Genomic DNA, 12,518 nt, shown 5'->3' with positions numbered 1-12,518 from the left:
ACCCAAACGCGTCATCTTTGTCGATATGGTAGATGACAAAGGGGATATAAATTGAGTGGATATGCTCAACAATAAGAGATTCAGTGAACCCGTGGGATGAATTACGAGATGCACGTAACACGTTTTACACACATTTCTAGGGTACAAAACCGCTCGTTCATGCGAGATATTACGTCACGAGAAATCTTGGGCGGCGTAAAATAATGTAATCCGTAGTCTAGCTGTTATAGGGCCATTCGAGCATATTATTCTTTCGAATTTGCATACAATGGTTCGAATCTGAGTTGCAGATTCTCCACAATTGGAGTATCTTATGGGGTTTTCAGACAATGAATCGCAATCAAAAATACGTTTTTAAATAAAAAATTCTTTAACAAGATTAAGTAAAAATAATCTTCATAATTAAACAACTCCATAATATAATTGTAAGAAATATATGTTACAAAACTCCAAGGCGAATCAAGTCGTCCAGACTACTACTTTACTGCGACTATCATTACCAGACCATAGTTCGGTCATGGCCATTATTTCTTTTAATAAACCCATCACTACCTAATGTGGCCATGACCTGCTAATATGCTATGTGTTGTATGGAATAACGAAGGATGGCTCACCCAAATCTAGGCAGTTATCGGAATATGGGGAAATAAATTCCTTCGAGTGCGGGAACTCCTGGTCAAAGAAATTACAAGAAGAAGCACCATTTTCCTGCAATAGTATATCTCCACCGAGGGAAGGAGAGGGGAACTGGTTATCATAATCGGTTCCACACTTGGTGTTTATCATGCCGTTTGGTTGCAATACATTGTAGTGATATTCTCCCATACAATCCTCTAACAATAATTGGAGCCATGATTTGGAGGTATCTATTTCCACAACATTATCATCTGCTGCTCTCAAGCCGCCTTCTTGATTAATACCTTCGTGGGTAACCAGCACATTGTCATGATTATACTTATCAAGATTGTCTACTTTTGCTACTGCCCTTGCGCAAGATATCTCTCCTGTTGCTTTTGCGGGTGTATCTTGAGCAACATTAATATTCTTATCTACCACTCTGTCTTCACCATAATTAAAGTAAGAAGGCATGTCCTTTCTCTTGAAATGATTCTGAAATTTGAATTCACCCTTTTGGATCCTCTTGCTCAAGTGGGTGTTCCAGTAATTCTTTATTTCATTGTCTGTTCGACCAGGAAGTCGCCCTGCTATCAAAGCCCATCTGCACATTACAATGTGATATTAATGGCGCTCCAATTTTTAACATATCATCTTAAATATTAGGTATCAAGTAGCATGTTAATGTTCAACTTATCCAGATTGGGAATGTTTTAAGATTCTACGATATCAATCTGCAATTAGCATTAGGATGACCATGAGTCAATGCTTTGATTTGCTGTTTAAAAAAATAAATTAGTTAGGTCAAGCATTACTTACAGTATAAAAACAAAAAGAAAGAAGAATATAATCCATTGCAAAATTTTTAGATTAAATAGTTATGCATCCAATCAGTATTACATTGTCTGACTGTAAAAGATTGTAACTAGCATACCGATTGCCAAGAAGACGATATAATCTGATGACGAGCTCCTCTTCCTCAGGGGAAATATTTCCGCGCTTAATATCTGGACGAAGATAGTTCACCCAACGCAATCTACAACTTTTTGCACATCGCTTGAGACCTGCAAAACAAATATCTTCAGCTCAAGCTCGATATACTATAATAGAAGCTTCTAATTAAAAGAAATTCTCTTGGAATCTTTAACAAATGCTTTCTGTAATCCGACAGATTGATGAGTTTTTAGTTTTTTATTTCCACTCTTGGAAATAGGGGAAATGGGTCACCTGTTTTGATGGGAAGAGATCTCCATCTACCAACTCCGTGAGTTTTAATGTATTCACTCAAAATCTTGTCCTCGCTAGCAGTCCACGCCCCGCGATTGATACCGTCCTCCTTCTTTGAACAACTCCAAAGACTAGGAGACCTACCCATGATCTATTAGTCGATCGACTCAGAAAACCCTAAACCGGCAGGTTACATACAATGATACCACCTTTCGGCGACCACTTCTTCTTAGTGGTTTTACCCTTGCATAGCAACATATATAAACACAGGCCAACAAGAGCCTAATAGCGATTTTTCCAAGAATCAAACAACGTGGGACTCGTGATCCTATGAGAGAATCCAAACGCAATTACGAAAGCTTGGGTACTTACCCGGACGAAAGAGACACATAGTGACGGACGACCAAATGCGCGAACATTATGTTGCCACGTTGTATAGCTTCAGTGATATTGATCTGTCAATCGATGTCAGCATTCTAGCTTTTTAAGACCAAAGATACAGAAACGCATACGGTCATTCTCAAGTCCTCAGCTGTCATTCTTAAGCACAACTGCCCTTCTTCCACTTGCACCCAAAGAGAAAAAGAAATGGCAGACCTGAATATGAGCTTCCAAAGACAATAACTTACTCCAAATTCTTAAATATAATGATAAATTCCGCTCATGTTTCCTTATTCTCACTATTGCAGGTTAAAATGTTGTAATATACAAAAAAGTGTGTCACAAAGTTGTGCAATTTATTCTAATTATTTCATTGCCCAAATAGGGTAAGTTTAGAGTTGGGTTAAAAAAATGTATCATAAATATGAAGATGTTAAATGTGTCCTCATTCCAAACATGGAATTTCCATAAATAGTGTGTTGTCAATTTGATCCATTTCACTCACCTGAGACCCGAGATAGCATCAGAAGAAACATTCATGTACTGCATCTATATTGTTAAAAATATTGGTGAAGTTTGCTTTGTATAACACGGTAGTAAGAAACAAATAACTGTGTAAGGAAAAAGGTGAAAAAGCTTTATTTGATATATGTAATCGGCCAGCGCCTTAGCTTACAGTGTATAAGAAAGAAATATTTCTCTATTTATAAACTATATTGAGTTTATAAAATATAAATATAAAAAATGAGAAAAATAATACCGAAGAGAATGAATTTTCCCATAAAAGCGTATAACAAAAAACATTTCAATACTATTAAATATAATGTGAAAAAATATATATATAAAAAGTGTGAAAATAAATGTTATATTGATAACATATGGTGTGTTTATAAAACTATTGAAAGAAAAGATGGGAAAATTAAGAGTAAAAGGATGATTTTTTTTTTTAATCAATACATAACCGTGCATTAGAAAAATATTTTAGTATTATTAAATATAATGTGTAAAAGAAATTCTTAAAAATACGAGTGAAGAGTAATATGATTTTGTAGATATTTTTTAAATAAAAATTTAATAGAATATAAAATTTTCATAAATAATAAAATTATTATAATTGAAAATATAGTGATGTGAATATTGTTTTATTTTATTTTTTTCCTTTTCTCTGTGTAAATATATATAAATATTTATTTGAGTTTTTCTTATGTTTTTTTAGGGATAGTTATGTTAAATATTGTTATTATGATTTTATTAAGGTTTTTTTTTTGTTGAATAATTTTTAGAAATTTTGTATATAATTATAATTACGATATAGATTAGCTATTTCTCATATTTCTAAGCATAATTGTCTCTTTTTGAATGTGATGGTATAAATATGTCTTTCTGATTAAATAAAAAGTATCGTAGAATAGTATTATTTTATCATGAAGTTCTCAGGCACGTTTAAGAGTGGTAGGTTTTGAAAATCGTTGAAGTCATAATGTCTGGTTCAAATTCCTTTGATGCAGAAGTTACGAAGTTAGTAATATGATGTGGGACCTACAAGAGTGTGACCACGTGAAGTGTAAGCTGGCGGAGTGCGTAGGACCACAAGTTGATAGAAGGTGGGACGTCCACTGTGGTTTTGGAAATCACCCTCATACCACATGCTAGCAGTATTCGAAATCACCAGAGTGCCCCCATATTGGATCACAACCGTTGATTGATGTGTTGAATAGTTTTATCAAACCGCCTCCCGTAACCACCTTGCCCATTAAAGTTCGACATACCTCGTGCCACCAACCACCATTGGATCCGTTTGTGGATTCAGACCTTTGGTTGGGTTCGACAGTCATGCACATGTGGGACCACTTCGAGATGAGACCATCATTTTTTAATATTTTCTCGAGTCGTGTGCTAGAGTTGTGTGCTATTGCACAGCTATTGGCAGTTGTCTATAAAGCCACTTTTTGAAAGCTTTTTTGGCCGGTTTTTCGGAAATCCCGCAAGAATTTATTGGAATCGCAAGTTTGATAGCTAGTTTCTGCACAATGAAAACGTCCCAGGGGTTTTCCAGGGTGCTGAATCCAAATATGCAGTTAAAAAACCATTTTAACTGCAACAAATCAAAATTTAACCTCAATTTCTTCCGCCGGATTCCGTCACCGGAATGTCCAAAAAATCGTATTATAAACAACTCCCAGCTATTGCACAGATTGAATGTTGCCTACCTATTAAACGATTGTGCTAGATTTGATAAACTGTTAGCCTGCTGGGCGCTGATTTGTTGTAATGACTGATGAATTGTTGATTTCGGAACTGAATAAATTCGAATAGACAGCCTGCAGATCGATTAAAATTTTCATTTGGACAGGAGGTAACACATACTGATTAAAGGCAAGTTATCCATAATTAAATAAGGTTTTTTATTTATTTTTAGAACAAGTTCTATACATTATTTTTCGTGTGAAAATGAATTTTTTGGTCTCTTTAGTTGGCGTTGCGCTTTTTGGAAAGGAAAATGACAAGGAGTGGTTAAAAAAAATTAAAAATACACTTATTTTTAATGATATGTGGGATGGACTTTGTGAAGGAAAAGGAGGTATTGCACTAGAACAACCTAATGAGGAAAAATAATTAACTATCTCGAAGAGTAAGTATAAAAAGGCTTATGCTTTAATCTCCACTTCAGGAAGAGGTAAGAAGATACATTAGTCAAAGTAAAATGACATATGAAGCAATAACAAAATTGAAAGAGCTTTATGATTCACATTCAGAATTGGAGATAATTCATTCAGTTATTATTGAATTTGTTTAATATGGAAATGAATGAAAATGATCCATTGAAACTTGCTTCTGAAATTAAAGCCATCAATCATGGAATTGAATTTATTGGTGTTAAATTTGATATGCAACTTAGTGCCTTTATAAAATCCCCCTACCCTAGTTATTCAGACTACTTGGAATCTCTCCAAGCTAGTGGGTAGTTAAAAGATTTAGATTTTGACAAATTAGTAGGAAAAATTGTAGAAAGAGAGAAGGTGTTTGGCAAGAAAGAAACTCTAGACAGTTCTAATATTGAAACATTATGTCTTTCTGAAAAAGATCAAAAACCTCAAGAAGAAACTGTCAGAAATACTAAGGGTAGGAGAGGATGGGGTAGGAGGAATTATAGAGGTTGGGAGAGGGGGAGAGCGAGGGGTAGGAGATAAACAACACAATGATAAAATACACAGAAATTTTTCTAATAAAACAACTATAAAATGCTTTAAATGTGGTGAAATTGGACATACTTGTGAAAATTGTAGAATCCCCTTGGAGAAAATTAATGAAAGAAGAGAACAAATGATTGAAAATAAAGATCAACCAATTCTAGAAAAAGGAAAGTCTTGTGAGAATGCACATTATGTTGTTTCCCGTTGTAGTTTTAATATGGAAGATATATGTAGTACCTCATTTTCTTCATGGCATGATAGTTGGATTTTAGACATGGGTGCCACTTTTCATATGACATTGAGAAGAAATTTGTTTGAAAAATTCAGTGATAATATTGATGGGGTAGTGTATTTTGTTGATAAGTCTCAGATCAAACCATCAGGGATTGGTTTTATTCAATTAATGATTCATGGCCTTGCAGATTATATTTTAAATGACGTTCTTTACATCCCACAGTTTCAAAGGAATTTATTATCTCTTATACAAACCATACAACAAGGACATTCAATATACATATTTGATGGAAAAGTGGAGAATCAAAGAGAAACTAACAATGAGACTGTAATGACAACTATGGAAGAAGACAAATTATTAAAGTTGAAAGGTATGTCATTTGTTGCATTAAATACTAATCATTTGGTCCAACAAAATGATACTTTCTCATCAAGTTTATTGTGGCATGCTCATTTTGGTCATATTAATTATGACAATATTAGAATTATGAGAAAACAAGGGATTAAGGGGCTTCCAAAAGTTCCAAGAAAACTTAGTCCATGTAATGCTTGTATCTTGGGGAATCATCACAAATAATATTTTCAAAGTTCTACTTCTAGAGGTTCAAGAAAATTAAGTCTCATAAATTAGGAGTTATGTGGACTTATGCCTATTGAAACTACTAATGGAAATAATTATTTACTAACATTTATTGATGATTATTTGAGGATTTGTTGGGTCTATATTCTTAAAGAAAAATCGCAAGATTTTTATGTGTTTACAAAATTTCATCTCTTGATTACAAATGAAGCTCAACTTAATATAGGCACTATAAGAAATGTGTTCACAGTGTTGGACCCACCAACATTTAGGGGATCTACCAGATATGAAGTTCCAACTAGACCTCATATCGTTTGGTGTAGGAGTCCCATGATATTATGGCCCAGTTGCCATTATCTTAAAGATGTGCCTTAGCTTTTGCTTGTCAGCATATGAGAGTGGTATAATTAGTCTTCAAACAATGAGGTTCGTGTGCCTAGTGAGTGCTTAGTCTAACTTGTGTCTAAGATCTTTCACTGCAGAGGAAGAGGGTGAGAGTGAGTCTCAAGTTGAAAGGGAATAGTCCCAACTTTGTTAGAGACACACAACACAATAGGATCTGCACAACTTCCGGCAGAGTAATCCACACAGATGCGGCAGTCACAAACACAAAGGTGAACAGATAGCACGTACAACACCCAACAGAGTCGTCCACATGAATGCGACGATCATTATAACAAGTTTACAAGAATGGATCTGTCGAGTGTCTGGTGGAGTAGTCCACAGAGGCGAGACATCGATAACAACTGATACAACACATTTCCAACAACATATGCACTAAAACAATTGAAATAGTTCAACTATCTTAGTACAAGTTAAAGAGACATGCATTACAAGCATCCAACGAATAGTCTTACAAGCAAATACAATACATGAGTGAAAATGTGTTGGCATGTTAACACGCTTTTGAATTAAGCGAAAGTTCCAAGACACATTCGTACACCATACATCACTAACCCTAATAGCGGGGCATTGGAGCCACTTCTCACTCCTCAAAGAAAAGATTACAAACACTCAAGGCTATGTGGCAGGAGCCAAGGTGAAAAAGTTGATTGCATGTACAAATGATGGGTATATATAGCCAAGGGTGAAACTGGCCCTTCGAACTCTTTGACTTCCCTTATGATTGTTCGACTTGCATGACTCTTTAACTTCATCCGTTGGTCTCTTTTTCTTCCATGTTAGATTACATTGATTACTCAAGTATGACCCAAAGAAGTGATTTGGCTAAGGAGACTCATCACACAACTTGACATGACACTGCTGGTATGCACATGCTGGTTGTGTTGTTCATGTCAAGTTGTTGTGCTACTAAGTGATGAGTGTGCCCATGGTGTACCATAACTTCACCTCTGCATGGCAAAGTTTGATGAGTCTTCAATGGTATTGTTGTTCGCTTGATGGTTCTGTTGGAAATTATACCGAGAAGGGGGGGGTGAATCAGTATTATTAGGTCAAGAATTTTTCATTTCCTAAACAGATTTATATATGCTACTTCTGTGAAGTGAACTAGCATGTACATGCTACTCTGATTAGTGAAACCAACGTATACCTAGAGAACTTGTGATTTAGTTAATTTATCATGTGTTGATCTATAACCGGTGCATCAATAACTTATTAAACAGTGCAGTAAAATAGAATAAACCATCACACATAAGAAACATACATGAACACCAAGATTTAAGGTGGAAACATAATGTGGGTGAAAACCACCTACTGCTGTCATCTTTGTCTTCTTCTAATAAGAAGAAAATATGTTTACAATCTTGTACTGGTGTAGACTCATATTAGTACGCAAGCACCCACCTGGAGAAGGGTACAGCCTTCTCTCGTTTTCAATCTTCTACTGGAAGGGAGCTATAACCCCCTAGCTCTTGTACTAGCCAATGTGTTTACTAGTACGTAGGCATCGGCCTATAGAAGGCTATAACCTTCTCTCTTCCTCGAGGGACCATGTTTCATAAATTTTTAGACTTGATGCTCCTGGTACACAACAATACACATGAAGAACTCGTTTCATCAAATCATCATACTGGACCCATCAGAAACTTTGAAACTCAAACTGTATCAACCAACAATTAGTTAATCTGAACAATCATATCACTGTCACCAGAACACTATGTTGAACCCAGAAACCTGCATCATCATTCAGAACCAGCTGCAACCTCAAAAATCATGCATCAGAATATATACACTACTTCACTGAACCCAACTTGCATGTATACGCTACTTCCTTTAATAAAACCTGTGTATACCTTCAAAACTACTGAAACATAAAACTTCTGAATCAAGTCTATACCTACCAGTAATATACTAAACATCTATTATCAATTTATAGAGCCTTACACAGGTAGTAACAGAGATCACTCTTCTCACTTATATAGTCAATTAATCAAAGATCAAACTCCTTATGCATTCAGTTTTACATTCAGATCTAAGAAGACTTCATTAACAAAAAACAGTAAAACAACAGTAATGATCAAATAGATCAGTCATCTCTGAACAACATACTTTTCTTTTTCATACGCTACTTGGAAGAGCCGAATTGGCGTGTATACCCAACTTCACTAGGGCGAACCAGTGTACAGATCTACACATATTAAGTCATAACTTTGTTGTTATTCCAGACTTCATACAAACCCGGACCATGATATTCAAAGAATAAAACATGTGTACATAATTACATCTGGCCCAACCAATATTAGATCATTCAATGATAAGTCATTTCAGTCTCATGATCCTGATCCAACATTGAATTCAAGGTGCACAAAATATTTCAGATCAAATTGCCAACATAGCCCCTGCAACATAAAATATACTTGAGATAGAAGTATTCCTTAGAAACCCTTTTCACTTGCACACCTTAGCCTTATGATCTTATGCTCCTTATATAGTTTTAGGCCTTTCTCAATACCTCGGACCAAAACCACTTAGGACTTGTGGTATTCTTGGGCAGGATCAAATAGTCAATACTCTGCTCAATATTGTGGGCTATTACCATGGTATTGACCCCTGGTATTCTCTACTCTTGAAATTCCTTGATTTTCCAACCTGTACTTGCTTTTCCTCTTCCGGGAGTGCATGTATACGTATACATGCTTTTTGTTCTGTCGACCTACATGTACATGCTGTTTTGACTAAGTGTACCTGCGTATACATCTTAAACTGCTTTTTACCATCCTTTAACTTCAACTTCTTCATTTTGATTAGTAGTCTTTAGTTCCATCTTCCTGTTCTTCTATACCAATGTTGTGTTACATCTGAATGGATCTATTACACTCTGGGTTTCCTTTCATCAAAACTGAACTGACTTGTGAATGAGTTGCCATCAAGGACAACACTTGTATCATAATGGCAACAATCTCCCCATTTGGACTTGATGGCAACCATGCTGGTGTCGATTACTACAAGCTGTAGAAATTGTTAGAGATAACAAGAAACACCAAAATACTTTCCGCCTTTGACATCAAGGGGAAAGGGTAGACCAAGTTATTTTCCCCCTTTGATATACATTATGTTGTCTATGCTCCCCCTGAGTACATGCCGAGTCTGCAGAGATATGTTTCAAAAGAATAACATGACTCTATAACTCAACTAAGTGAGTATGACCTCCCTATGACCAATGACTTATACATGCGTCAATTACTCAACCAACTACGGATACTCCTGTTGGGTGTGGTTTTTTACCTATTTTCTACACATTCTTTCACCAGTTTTGACCTTTCTGTCCTCCATGCCTATGACTTTACATGATCAAATTCCCTGTTTTCTTACCTTTTTGACCTATTCTATTGTCATGTTACTTTGTTGTGTTTTACCGAATAATATGAGGCTTTATTCCTTTTTGTGGCTAAATAAGAGAGTATTGAAGAAGTATTTTGGGAAGCTCTTCTTTTCAGTTGATGGCTTGCGAGAAAAAAGCTATGAAGTAGACATGCATCACAGATTAACTGTAGAAAAGGGTAGAACGGTTCGTTGTTACACCCTGGATGCTGTTACAGGTTGCTGTTACACATTGGACAATGTTACAGGTTGTTGTTACACCCTGGATCCTGTTACAGGCTGTTGTTACACATTGGACACTGTTACAGGTTAATGTTACACATTGGATGTTGTTACACCGAAGCTAGAAAATGTGGGTACTATTCCACATAACAGCTGTCAGCAGTAGGGATTGTTCATTTTTAAAGAAAAAAGACCCAAGCAGTTGCAATCAAAACTGATTTATATTTGTATTTAGCAATAGGTTGTAACTACTTTAATTTTTTATCAGCATGAGAATTGTGAGATTCTCATGACTGATCTGTTCCAATTTGAGGATGTAATAACTATAAAGGAACTCGATTTTTCATGTACAAGAACACGACATATAGAAAATCACTGTTACTCTGCTTCTGTAATTCTGAGTTTATTTTTAATATCAATCAGCACAATGATGTTGTTACTGTTGCTGTTACTATTCTTCAACTAATTTTTTGATCAATTTTGTGTTATTCATGCACCCTGCTAAGGAGGAAGGGCCCTCCTTTTTGGCAGGGATTGCAGTGATAGAGGTAGTGTACATTATAGTTTAGTCAATTGATTTATGGTTTCCCATTGTTGCTATGCAAATCATGGGTTACATTCGTTGTTGTTTCCATTTATATTATGTTGTTACACTGAGTTAATCAACAAAATGGTAGTAACCAGCTGGAGTAGATATTAGTTCCTGTGTGGCATGCCCTTGCTTTGATAGCTGCGAAGTGTGATTTAATTATGTAGAGTGTTTTTATGTCTACATGCATGGTTTGATTCAACAATTTAGATCAACGACATCCTTTACTGTTTTCTGCATTTTCTTATTCTTGGCTAGAGTGTATCGGCACAAATAGTGCAAACTCCATTGAAACAACAAGACCTACCCTAGGTTGACAATTAAATGTTGCAGTCTCAGTTAATTAAGATTGATTAAAACAACACTACATTTTGGCGTCATTGTTGGGGATGGTCGTTGACGATATAGTCAGCCAAGTTGTTTGTTTGATATAGAGTGTTCCTAGTCCATAGTTGTTAGGCAGTAAGACAAGAGGTAACAACTTGTGCATCGCTCTAACATACATGGATGGGCTAACCATTATGATTACTAGGAAACTTGGGATATTTTGATGTTTTGATTAGCGTGTGTTTAGATCTTCAATTGCTGGTCGATAAGGCGAGAGGTAAGAACCTGCGCATCGCTCTAAAATACCTGGATGGGCTCACTGTTGTTGAAAACTGAGACACTTAGGGTGTGATTTAATACACATAGGGTCCATGTGTGCACTTGTAGGAATTGTAGAGATACTGAATTCACCCCCACTTTAATAAGTCGCAGGAACGACCAGGCGTAAAAAGGAAAGGAAGGGTGAAGATTTGGTAAGGAAGACATTTATCCAAGAATTAATCTCCAAGGCAAAAAAAGAATAGTTCAGATCTCAAAGGAATGCAAGGAAAACAGGGTCGCAAAAAGTTGTTACTCCCATAGCGAAAGCAGAAACCTCTAATGCCTCCATCTTGGGACCGTATCATTCTAAAGCTAGCGCCCATACCCCCAAGACCAAGGATTCAATTCATGAGCAAGAAGGGGAAGCTAGTAGCCAAAATTTGGGGACCGTGGGGCAAGGAGAAACTAAGGGGGAACATCATACATTTGAGACGGAAAAGCATATGTTGGTTTATCAATATCTAGATACAGGTAGTGTGGTGAAACAACCAGCCCCAAGGGTATCTGAGGCACTAATCACATCTACAAGGCCATCACAAAAACAGTTTGAAGGACATATCCTACAACAAGTTCTAGAAGAATTAGTCATGGGGGACAATAATGACAACAATGCTAAAACAGATGCTACTATCACCGCCTTCGAGTTCCCAACCGGGAATATCAGAGGTGAAGCTCCTATGAAAAATATTCCTCTATCATCCTTATCGTCCTTTCAGGGGATGATTGTGCAAGATCCAGACAACTTTCTATCTGCGTTTGATGTCTTATGTTTAAGCTATGATTATACAACAAATGCTCAAAAATTAAAACTATTTCTTGCTACTTTAAAAGGGGAAGCCTTGAGATGGTTCATGGGATTGGGCTCCGCTTCTATTCAAACGTCGAATGATATGAAGGAGACGTAGGAGACACTTTTATTGAAGTACCAAGACTATTGTAGGACTAGGGACTTAAGGGAGAAGATATTTAGAATGACACAGAAGGATGACAAAAGCCTGGAATATTATGTGGAATGGTTCCACTATAATCTCTAGAGGTCTAAACA

At 36.1% G+C, this 12,518-nt stretch overlaps 1 protein-coding gene across 1 annotated transcript; it reads right to left on the bottom strand.

Annotated features, from left to right (window-relative positions):
* Nucleotides 1-379: 379 nt before the first annotated feature.
* LOC149256498 (transcription factor MYB1-like) lies at nt 380-2,068 on the bottom strand. The gene is made up of 3 exons (XM_089457441.1): nt 1,843-2,068; nt 1,550-1,679; nt 380-1,219 (listed from the first exon to the last, which is right to left on the bottom strand). The coding sequence occupies exons 1-3, from the start codon at nt 1,988-1,990 to the stop codon at nt 580-582; spliced, it is 918 nt and encodes a 305-aa protein (XP_089313567.1). The 5' UTR covers nt 1,991-2,068; the 3' UTR covers nt 380-579.
* Between the last annotated feature and the right edge of the window lie 10,450 nt (nt 2,069-12,518).

Source organism: Pinus tabuliformis, chromosome 7 (assembly GCF_031772625.1).
Source record: "Pinus tabuliformis cultivar Carrire ecotype Pingquan chromosome 7, CPIR1, whole genome shotgun sequence".
Lineage (NCBI taxonomy): Eukaryota > Viridiplantae > Streptophyta > Pinopsida > Pinales > Pinaceae > Pinus > Pinus tabuliformis.
Note: the sequence above shows the minus strand (reverse complement) of the source record. Positions and strands in the feature narration are given on the sequence as shown.